Genomic DNA, 12,210 nt, shown 5'->3' with positions numbered 1-12,210 from the left:
CGAAAACCCACACGTTCATAACTCATGTACTGGATGTTGAAGAGAGGCATCATTTGACTTATGACTTGTGAGACTGTGTGTGTGACTACATGAATGTGTGGATGCATGGGTGTAGTTGCAGCTTTTTCAAATCTGTGCCTGTTTAAATAATCTTTTCTGTTTTTTTGGTCTAAAATGATTCCCCATTTTTTATTTATTTATTTAAAAGGGACCATGTACAGTTTAAAACATAAATGTTACCATTTGATGCACCTTACCAGATTATAGTCATAAGTTGTACAAGAGGAAGTGAAGAAAAAAAGACACATGCAAGACAAATAACACACACCATTGCACATGGGGTAAAATGATACAAAAAAGAAGACAGACAATGCAACGTAAAACTACACAAATGCACAATAAAAAGCTACATACAACAGGGAATCACAAGTGAATGCTTGTCAAATTAAAACAAAAAAAACAAGTTATAAAGTCTAGAGTTCAAGGTCAGTGATTGAAGTGCTGAGCAGCTTTCAACCATCTTTTCAAGTTGGCTTTGAAAGTCCTGATAGAGCTGCATCTCCTCCGATCGTCAGGCAGAGTGTTCCACTGATTTGTAGCTTTTACAGAAAAAGCATATTGCCCAAAAGCAGTATTCAGCAAGTGACTTATTGGTCTGTAATATTATGATATTACAAGTCAAGCCTACTCTATAGGTCACAGCCTTGGTTATCAACATTTATCATCCAAACTAAAAGGACAATAAATACCCATAACCTTAGTATTTCCTACGTTCCTGGTTGTGCTTCTGCTTAGTAGTTAAACTTTTGTAGTCTTTTATATTTTTAATAATGGCATAGGAAAAAAACATGGACTTTATTGTGCAATGACTACATTCCCCCCTTTGCTCAACTTTTCAATTCAATATCATCAAACTTGGCTTTGTTTTGGCCCTTCAGGGATGAAAGTCGGCAGTTGTGTGTAATAGTGTTATTGTGGAGTAGGGTGTTACTGGAAAAGAGCATTTATGTTCACTAAATGTTCCGTGGTCACAGAGAGGTTTAAACATGATTTAATTATGTAAAGTGAAACACAATGCCAATTTTTGACAAATGTCCTTAAATCCATCATTAATGCCAGTTGAAAAGTTTGAAAGCATTATGTCTATTGTGAAGAATATTACATCAGCATTTCTGTCAACGCTGATGGACTAGATTTGTAAGCCTGGATCATTTCAGACCAAGCTGTGTGTGTGTGTGTGTGTGTGTGTGTGTGTGTGTGTGTGTGTGTGTGTGTGTGTGTGTGTGTGTGTGTGTGTGTGTGTGTGTGTGTGTGTGTGTGTGTGAGAGAGTGAGTGAGATTTTGGAGTGTGTTCGAACTGTGTATTTGGGTATCTCTGTTTTGCATTAGGAGGAGGGGGCGTGGGGAGAGCCTGAAACATCTGCCATGTTTTTGTGTTAGTTTAACTGTTGCTACTGTATCAGACTGTGGTCACCAGGGCGGCAGGTAGCGGACTATTTCACTTACAGCCTGTGTGTTGCTCAACCTAATTTAGTCCAGATGAGGTGGAAATGGGCCCAATCCTGACTCATTTAATTTATCTGAAACCTGCTCTGAATTTTACTGAAGCTGAAATTGTTACACTTTGAAGTGTGACAACATTGCTTATATTTTAACTGAGTTATAGTCTCTTTATTTCTCTTTAAGTTTCCTCTTATTTTACCATCTTACATTTTTCTTTGGTAATGGTCATTTCACTCAGAGTATATCAAAACACACTGTTTGAAAATACAGTCTCTTCACGTGATCGTATAATTTATTGTTTCATTTATTATTGTATTTCTTTATTGTTCAAATATTGTGAATTGATTCTTACAGCCTGTTTCATTCTCTTTTTTTAAGCCTCCGAGCCAAACCTGAAGGTACGATCCAGACTGAAGCAAAAGGTAGCTGAGAGGAGGAGCAGCCCGATGCTCAAGAGAAGAGATGGAAACATAATGACTCCTTATAAGAAGAGGGCTCTGGAGCTAATGGGTATGTATTATTGCTGGCTATGTGTTGATTTTTCTTTTCTTGCTGTTGCAACATGTGTGTAAAATTGTCCACAACTTGTCTGGTGTTTTGAAATGTTCTCTGAAAACGATACAAGCCTGTATCATAAGGTTATTATTGCAAATCTGCATAATAATCACCCATTTTGCAATGCAGTAGCACATTATGGTCGTTGCACTTTCATGTAAGAAAGACCATCGTAATCGGGCAGCCATGACCATACACATTGAACTGTTGTGAGGCTGCAGCTGTTATGCTATGTGTGTTGTGTGTAGAGTGTGAGCATGCATGCTGTGTCTAAACTCCTTGATGTTTCGTAGACTCTACGCCCACTAACAGTGCCCCTGGCTCCGGCCCCAGCTCTCCCATAGGGGCCTCCAGTGCCTTGGGGGCTGAAAATGGACCCTCTTCTCTGCCTACTACTACAAAAACTGAGGTATGTTTATAAATTATCCGCCTTGCTGCTGATTTGCCAAAAAAATGAAGCAAAAGTCGTACAGTGGTTGTTATTATGAATGCAAATCATTTAATTATCAAAACTATACCTTTAAGTCAGAGCACTAAGGGCCTGTCTGCCCTTCTGCTCACAGCTATAAAAACAGCCAGTTGTCCTCTGTCTGTTACACTCTAGTGAAAATGGCTCCCCACACTGACATTAAAGAGGCACAGCTTGACCCACATGTCTGATTACCTCAAGTTTGCTTTCGTAAAGATGAAACATTATGCAGTGCAAAAACAACAGTAGAAATCATTGCCGCACATTAATGCTGCACATTTTGCTGCACATTTTGCTATCCAACATTTTTTGTCCAGATGTGCTGTACAATCAGTTTTATGTTTTGCAAAAAAAAAAAAAAAAATCTTTAGTTTGGCTGTGAGGTTGCTGTTGGCTTGTCATTGTATTTCTGTCACTGGCTTGGCGGCATGCCTCTTCTGAGTTCTGTGGAGGCATTTTGCAATAGATTCATGGCTGAGTTACTGACCAGAGCTCCCCTTGGACTGAGCTCACAAAGCAGACCATTATAGAGGGTGGCAGATATGACACATCTCTGAACAATCTTAACAGAACAGCTGTGTTTTCCTTAAGCGCCGCTGTTTACTCTCCCAGGGATGTCCAGCGACACAGAGAAGGGGGTGACGCCCTGACATTGGGCTGAAGGTTGGCGCTTAGGGAGACAGACAAACTGTGGAGTTTAATTGATATCCCAGGCACTGGTAGCCAAAGACACCCACATGCTAACAACATAAACACACAGGATTGCTATTGTATCAGGCCGAGCTGAGGCTCTCATGAAAGTCATTGGTGGACTGTGGGGCTGCCCGTAGACCTCATGCCTGTTGCAAAAGCAAGGCCTGTTTGTGCACCGTTACATTAGGTATCCTTTTTCAGAGGGAACGGGTCCCCTGGGTCAAATATGGGCCGGATATTCACATACAGGTCACTGAGTACTGGTAGGGGTTGGAAGGATAAACATGGTTGTTCCAAAACCACATGCTGGTCTGCTGCTCTGCTGGGTACAGGAAGTATGCCCCAGTGCTGATGTTCTCTGAGAGAGTATCCTGAGGGTGGGGATCGGGGTGTAAGAACAGGCAGCAGGCCGATAGGGGACTGAAGAACTGAGGGTGGAGCGGTAGATTTAGAGGTTTGCAATGCTTTATAATAGCATGTCATCCTCACTGGTGCCATTCTGTGAAGCTCCAGGAAACTGTTGCTCTCTTCTACTTGTTTTATATCATCTTCCATGAATACCCACACCTTTCCTTTGCAGCAAGGAGGGCTGTTGTTCGTCATAGTGCATTAACATTTATGTCACTGCTCATGCTGCCTTTTGAAATTGTCCATGGTGGGATTTCTAAATCTGTCGCCTCCTACTAAATCTCTCTGTCTTCTCTCTGTCCTGTGTGTTTGATGTAGAGATGGCCTTCACAGCCGAGATTATTCCGACCCGAGGGCTCTGTGTCAATGCTGAGCCTATACACATCTCCTTCCTTACCCAACATCTCCTTGGGGCTCTCCACTGCATCCTCACCCATTAGTGTGAGTACAAATTTTGCAGATATTCTTAGATAACCTGTGTGTTTTACATGAAATAAAATCTCGCCTTATACATAAGTTAAGTGGTTTGGTGATGGCAGGTTTTTCTGCTCAGTCTATGAGTTGGAAAACCAGCCATCAGTGGCTGTCTGGGTTCTCTGTACGACCACAGGTCACTGACCTGTGGCCCCAGATGGTTTTATCGCCCTTAGATAAATATTGTTCTGCAGTGTCTTGTGTCAGGCATGCTCTTATCTTCCCCTATTACCTCATTTATCACAGCTTTTTAAAAGGCCAAGTCCACTCAAGTGCAACTCCTGATAACACAGCACATGATATATCATCTTTTAGCTCTCAGGCACATTCCACAGAGGCCTGTTCATCAGAGACTGCTCACCATTGATGGTCTCTGATTTCATCATTGCCTCATTTGTAGCTACAAGAATCATTTTTCATTGACAAAAAACAGTTGATACTAATAAATTTGGCTTATTAAAATTAATCTGTTTTCAACTACTAAAACTACTAAAAAAGAGTCTGTGGGTTTGTCCTCTGATTTCCTTGACAACCGTTCAACTGATTTACATGTGGCAAGTGTATTGCTGAAAACCCAAGGAAGTGCAGTGTCGAGTGCAAGCTCTTGAGATCAGACATATTTAGACAGATTTATCCACAGTTCATCACTACTGGCAGAAGTAAACACTATGTACTGTATAGTGAGGGGATCCCATTTACTGTTACACCGTCAAAGGACATGCTGAGTACAGCTTGCTGTTCCTCGCTCGCTACAGTACATTCAAGGACAGATGAGGAAAGAGAGATTGGAGATGTAACACTGTAGCAAACTCAAACATTTTAAGCATCAGCGACGTAACTTTCTGAATTAATGCAATTGTTCCTGGAAATAGCCAGGCTTCAATGAGGCCATTAAAATTTTCACTGTGAGCTTTTTTCACCTAAATGACGCATATGTTCAAGCATTTCTACGGAACACAACAATGTTAGGTGTATTGCTCACAAATCAAGGAAGCGCAGCATCAAGTGTGAGGTTGTTTGGATGAGCAGCTCTCCAGAAAAAAAACAAGCAGCAATATTAGAGGCCAAAAAATCAGCCTGCTCTGTACAGGCACATTTTTTGACCTGCAGTGTACTTGTTTCCAGGGTTCCCAGGGTTATTGAAAACCTGGAAAAGTCATGAAATTTCACAATCACATTTTCCAGTCCTGTAAAAGTCATGGGATTGGTACAAATTGTTAAAAGTTTTGAAGAAAGTCATGGAGTTTTATTGTGTGTTATTACATTGTTACAGTCAGGGTTCCCACAGCCATGGAATTCCATAATCCTATTTTCCAGGCCTGGAAAAGTCATGGAATCAGAAAAAATTTTGGAAAAGTTGTCCAAGTAATTTTGAATTTTGAATTTAATTGCAATTTTTTTCTCTGTTGATGTAACACACACACACACACACACACACACACACACACACATATATATATATATATATATATATATATATATATATATATATGCATCAATGCGTAATGTTTTGTTTACCACCACAAACATTTTTTCATTTTCCTCAGTTTTGTATTTACAAACAAACCAGCCGTTCGGCCAATAAAACTGTTGGCCGTCACTCCCCACTCAGGGTGTTTTACTACTCCTTTTCAGCAGACTACAGACAATTGTATAATTAGCATTTGTAGTAAATGGTACTGTACAGGTCTTTTTGTGTTATACATTGTAATCTGTCAAAGTTATTATGGGTCCTTGAAAAGTCATAGAAGTACTGAAATTTTGTCTATAAGAATGTGTGGGAACACTGTGTTTCCTACAAATGCTTATAATAGACTACCAGTCCCAGAGCGCAGCATGTGTAGTGTGAATTAAAGAATAACCACAACTTTGTCTCTTCTCTCAGGCCGCCATGGGGTTGAAGGACAGATCGACAGAAATCAAGCATGGGCTGCCTGGGCACCTGCTGGGCCCTGTGCCCCTTCAGACAGGCCTGGAGTCTAAAGTGAGCCCCAGTCACCAGGCCCTCCTCCAGCACCTCCTCCAGAAGGAGCAGATGCGGCAGCAGAAGATGCTCTCCTCTGGTTAGACTGTGTTACATGATGTTAAACATTACATTATGTTGCCATGCACAACACATTTTTCTTCTTTAAATTAAGGTTAGTTATGGTTTGACTGACAGAGGAAACCTAATATGAGTTTTATTTAATTTTTTTTTTGTCAAGGCCAAGGCACCATGTCCTCCCACCCTCAGTCCCCTCTGGCCATGAAGGATCGGCCCTCCAGCAGTCGGCCCAAACTACCAAAACACCGGCCCTTAAACAGGACCCAGTCTGCACCGCTGCCTCAGAACACACTGGCCCAACTTGTCATCCAGCAGCAACACCAGCACTTCCTGGAGAAACAGAAACAGTACCAGCAGCAGATCCATATAAATAAGGTATTGTGCTGTTCATCAATATTCAAATCACAGGGGAGGATTTTGACTTTTAGATTGCTTTTCGCAGCATTCCCGATTCCTTTTTTTAGGTCTTGCAAGGTCTTATTTTACTGCAGGGAGTCTGATTTAATCATTTTAAGCACACAAACGCTGATCTATTTTTAGCATTTTGTAAAAGCATCTGTGGTAGCTCGGGTTTACAGACCCAAGCTGTTGTCTGTTCTTCCCTGGAATCCTGGTGTTATTTCTGCGAAGCAAAGAACTTCTGCCTGACTTCAAATGGGGAAGAAATGCTTCCCCTGCACTAATTCTGTTATCATAGCTTAAGGCATCAGTGCTGTTCACATGCTAACTCTGTGAAATTCAATTCAGCTAAGTTCAAATGAAGGAAAAGTGCCCAGAATACATTTTGTTCCTCTGTGGCAATATTTGTGTTTCTGTTAGCTGGCCGAGGTGACCTCGCTATACACAGAGTGTAATTATTCTGGTGAGGGACGTGTGTGAGGTGGCAGACACTGTGAAAGGCAGCATTGTGTGAGCTCACATACTGATGTGTCCCAACGCTGGGCCCTGAAAGAGCCATGGGAACCATAGAGTAACTCTTACCTACAAGTAATAAAAAGCACAAAGCACCACAAGCACTTTTTGAGTTGTACAGTTCACATGTACAACTGCAACATGTTCTGTCTGAATTCCTGTGTAATATTAAAAATAGCCAACACATGTCACCGCCAGGCAGCTGAAATTAGTCTTAATATCAGCTGTAATTATTGAAAAGTACCCCGTGAAGTTGATTTGATTTGAAAAGAGCTTTGGAATAATTGTGACATCTTATCTAGGAACACGTGAACAGGCCCTGCTCTGATCACTCAGGCCAATGAGATCGCAAGTAAAGCCTCTTTAAGTAGAGGTTATAAATGGCCACTAATCAGGGATGAGCCCTCAGTGTTTATTGAGAGGGATCTCCGAAACATTGCCCTAATTAATTTCCTAGCAGAGGCTTGTCTGCGGTTGTTTTTAAACGTCCTTCATTGCCTGCAACAGTAGGGGGCACTGATGGAAATTTACAAGAGCTTAGGGATTTTAGGAAGCAGTATGAGCAGTGTTTACGAATGCCAAACTAAGGAGGCTAATTCTTATAGCTGAAAGGATATTTATATAAGGCCTATATTCTGTAGACAGTAATGTTGTTGGTTACCAGCTGGGGTAGGCGCTTCACAGTCCTGCTCTTGGAGCCCTCTTGTGGCAGACTAATCAAATCATGACGCCATTACAATAGTTCTGATTGAGCAGAGCTGCGAGACACTAAAATCTCAAATGAACTAATAAGTAAAACATCCCTCTATTCCTCTGTCAGGCTGAATCTGAACTCACATACCTCTGTTTCTAATAACAAATATTTAAGAACAATTTTTGCACTATTACCCTCTGAAAAATCTAGCTTCTACAGTTTTTGAACCGACTTTTCTGAATGCAACAAAAGTCTTTTTTTGCATTTTGATTTCTCTGACACTTCAGGTGAAAATCTGCATCAAGATGGAGAATTATTACTCTTAAATTAAGTAAATCTTTGATGTATGATGAAACACACATTGATTTCGATAGACATTTTCATAAATTTGGTACCTTCAGAGTTTACTTTTCATGCAGCGGAGCGTCAAATGCTGTCTTGATATCATCTTTAGTAAGTGTAACGGTAGTGTATAGCATTGTGTTCACCGAAGAGGTTCAGATTAGGTTATCTTTGGAGGCAGTCTTTGTTTATTTTGACAAACAACGTAAATAACAGAATCCTCCAAATGTCATTTATGTTAACTGAGTCCCTTTTTCATGGAGAACAACAGTAAAAAAGGGCATACATTCAAAACTATAAAACACAAACAACATACATGACAAAAGACATAAATAACACAATCCTACGTCAATTGTCATTATTTGACTTGCGCCCCTACAGAAATTAAATGACACAGCAACATAGTGTTAACGTGCTCCGCAGTAATTGTAAGATCACAGGTAAATGTGGTTAATGTAGTTTAACAAAAAGGCCAAAACGCAGACATTTGTGTGACCACAACGTCACTTACCTCTCCCATGGAGAACAACAGCAAAAGGGCAGAGGTTAAGGCGGGAGACACACATGTAGGGAGGATCCTGAAAGTACATCAGCTGAGTCTCAGAAGTCCCATATAATGACTCTGGAGGCCTAACATGTCAGGTTGTTACTATTTACACAGATTTTGTGTAATTATAATGATACACGTAAATGACTTTGTAACATAAACCTACACAATACCACGCGCCCTACACCTTGTAGCTTGGTATAGGTGTAGATTTATGGGGGTGGGGTGCAGGAGACACGTCTCCCTCAATATTTAGAACATGTCCTCCCGCAGAGGACTTTTATACCATACACCAATCCATTCCATTTCATACAAGTTCCCCTCAGTGTTGAACCAAACATCCACCCTTGAATCTTGGTGCCACTTTTTGCAAAAAATAACTACAATTTACAGGAGAAAACATGTGATTTACTAAAGGCAAGACATTGTGCATTCTGAACTGTACCTTAAAAAAATCAAGCGAGTGACACTAATCCACTTACCTGCAGCTACCACTATTATTGAACTGTGTGAACTAAAAGGCCAGAACTAATCTGTTTACATTCATAAACTTTCTAAATATATAGCCGCCAAATATAAGCTTAGACGTTAATATGGATATGACACAGGTGTGGGTTATATAACATACAAAGAGAAAGTTTGATTGTGTTGTTTTATTGAGAGATTTGGCAAACAAGGATATGATTTAGTGTTTTTGTTTTTTGACACCCAGAAAGAAATCTTTCACTCTAGGTCATTCTTCACTCTGATGAATGATAAAGTAAACTCGATGAATTATAATACAAACTTGATAAATAATTAAGATAAACTCGATGGTTGATGAGCCTCAGTTGTCCATGCCTGAATATATATTTATCACACAAATTGGATCAGAGAAGCTTTTGGCACAACACACGTACATGGACTGAGACATACCAAAAACTTAAAGTAACAGAAGAATCATTCATCCTTTCACATGTCACACAGCTGTGTCTATCAGTGTAGTTGAAACATCTTCATGGTCTTGCTCTTGCATTCAGACACCCTGGAGACAGTGAAGCACTCTAAGGTCCTCAAAAATATTTAAACCAGTAAGATTTGTGAATCATACATTTCTATGGCAACAGGTGAAGACTTCCTTTGTTCCTAAAAAGTAAAACAAATCAGTCTGCTATTCTTTGGCTATATTTGCCTACTTATTCTTTATAATATTAAAGATTATTTGTGTCTCACTAATCAAAATCACCTACAGAGTGTTTTACAATGAGCACATAAATCACAATGAAATACATAGTAATGTTTGAATAAGCAGACAAGGATGAGGATAAAGGAGGAATAAACAAAAAGCCACGTATGATTCAAACCATAAATATAACTCCAAGGTAAAAATGTAAAAACAATGGGTAAAATAAAACTTAAAACAGAGCAGTGAAACATCAAGAATAATGAAATGTAACTCAATAGTCAAAAATAAATCTAATCCATAAAGAAGGAATTGTATGGATTTTTATGTGGCAGAAACTAAAAAATGGATGTTCTTTTTTTGCTCTGATAAAGTTTTGATATTAAAGATCATTAGTTTCAGGATATCATCATTAATGTGGATCCGATGTGTTTTGCAGCTGCTGTCCAAGTCCATTGAGCAGTTACGTCAGCCCAGTGCACACCTGCAGGAGTCGGAGGAGGAGCAGGAGGAGCAGCAGCACAGAGAGCTGACAGAGAGCATGCAGGAGGATAGGCTGCCCCCTGGAGGAGTCATCCGGAAGCACACGCTAAGCAGTAGCAGCAGCAGTGGCTCGAGTGGCGAGCTCCCCGACGCCCACTACGGGGTCATCAAGGTCAAGGAGGAGCCGGCCGATAGCGAAGATGAGGGCCTGACCAATCAGAGCTTAGAGTCAGAGCAGAGCACCTATCTCCACCAGGTCAAAGGACGACTGGTGATAAGAGCCATGATCTGAGAAGGGAAGAAGATGAGATCACACACTCACAACATTCGCAGATAAACAAGTCTCTACAAACATCTACATCCCTTCAGTTTACACACACACACACACACACACACACACACACACACACAGCAGCCATTGCACAGTAGGCCAGCTCTCTCTGTCATGACATATGACCCCTTTTCACTCAGCTGCAGCCGCACTCTAAGACTCTCTGTTTGTGCTCTTTGTGTAGTGATCTCTGTAAAATATGTACGTTTCACTTTTGTGTATATAATAAGAAGACAATTTAGACCCTTCTTTTTGAGAGCTGCTTTGGCCGTCTGGAGTCCTCTCAGCTGACAAAAAAAGTTGTATGTACATAAACTTTGGATTTAGCATTAAAGATGATTTCTAGAGGGGAAGGTTGAACAGGTGTACAGCTTTGAAGAGCTGACTTGTGTTTCCGTTGTGTACATTTTTTTGCCATAAAATATTTGAAAGCTCTTCTATCCACTTTGAGAATTATCATGAAGTTTGTTAAAGAATTTAAAACACTACATGCTCCGCTGTTCTCAAAAATCTGTGATGATGCGCCACGTTAAGTGGTGTCAGAACTGAAATAATAACGAACATCTGTCTTAGAGAGAATGTATACTTAAATCCTAACCGAGGACGCTCCCTTAGGGCAGACTTTTGCGCCAGGAGTGATATTGCCATTGGAATATGGTCCGCTGCTCATATTGCAATTTGAAGGATAAAGCACTAAATCCCTGCTTGGGTGTGCAGGCATCTCCCAACACACCCCGAAGTCTCCATGTCTCTCTTTCGGAGCGGTCCCAGAGCCAGGGCCCTGTGTTAAGCCGAGCTCTCCTCCCTCTCTCCCTCTGGGTCCAAATCAAAGCTCGGCGGGTTCCTGCCCAGCTTTCAGCAGAGGAGTCAGACAGAGAGAAAGAGAGAGAGGGCCGGGCAGGAAATGCCTTCTAGAAGCCAGGAGTTGGAGTGATTCATGTGTGCAGGAATGTTGAGAGAGGAGGACCTAGGGTTGGAGGAGTCCAAGGGGCCAGGCTTGAGAATTGATTTACTGTCAAGGCGAATTACAAAGTGAGTGGGGATATGGTTAAGGGAGTCCCTTTAAAAGGGAATCGCTTCCTTCATATTCCCTTGTGGCATGCTTACCTCAACATGCAGGTCTGATATTACTTCAATAAAAAAAAAAAAGCCCGGACGGGACCTTGCTTCTTTATTTTTCTTTTTTCAAGCCTGTTTTCCCCTAAAAGTGCCCATTGCGACATGTATAGTCTGTCTTAAAGTGATCAATCAAATGTAATGCATAGCCGTAAACCTTCCTGTTTCATTTGTACCGTCAACTAAATGTAAAACAAAAAAATGCTAGTATGAGGTTCTGTGTTTGGATTCATGTGAAAATCAAAACTGTCTGTCTTATACTGTACATTCAGACTGTCCGGTTTTAATGTTTTTAGTGTAAGTAAACACAATCAGAACAATGTGAGTCTTGTTGTCTTGCTCCTTTGATTTGTTTGTAACGAGAACCCCTTTGCTGCCAGTTGGGGGGGCGTGGAAGGGGGGTTGGGGAATCCTGTGGTCTGTTCATAGCAGTTTGCATTTCTTCTCTTTCTTGCCTTGTGTGATAAACCTTTCTTT

General features: G+C 40.8%; 1 protein-coding gene across 3 annotated transcripts in view; it reads left to right on the top strand.

The window, feature by feature from the left end:
* hdac9b (histone deacetylase 9b) overlaps nt 1–12,210 on the top strand; it is a 45,658-nt gene extending 33,448 nt beyond the window's left edge. For all 3 annotated transcript variants that reach the window (XM_042490278.1, XM_042490277.1, XM_042490276.1), the window contains 6 exons: nt 1,882–2,013; nt 2,352–2,467; nt 3,947–4,069; nt 5,988–6,165; nt 6,307–6,521; nt 10,243–12,210. In XM_042490278.1, coding sequence (XP_042346212.1) covers nt 1,882–2,013; nt 2,352–2,467; nt 3,947–4,069; nt 5,988–6,165; nt 6,307–6,521; nt 10,243–10,578 — 1,100 coding nt within the window. In that variant the 3' untranslated portion in view covers nt 10,579–12,210. The remainder of the gene's footprint in view (nt 1–1,881; nt 2,014–2,351; nt 2,468–3,946; nt 4,070–5,987; nt 6,166–6,306; nt 6,522–10,242) is intronic.

This window comes from Plectropomus leopardus, chromosome 7 (genome assembly GCF_008729295.1).
Source record: "Plectropomus leopardus isolate mb chromosome 7, YSFRI_Pleo_2.0, whole genome shotgun sequence".
In the NCBI taxonomy this organism is placed as follows: domain Eukaryota; kingdom Metazoa; phylum Chordata; class Actinopteri; order Perciformes; family Serranidae; genus Plectropomus; species Plectropomus leopardus.
Note: the sequence above shows the minus strand (reverse complement) of the source record. Positions and strands in the feature narration are given on the sequence as shown.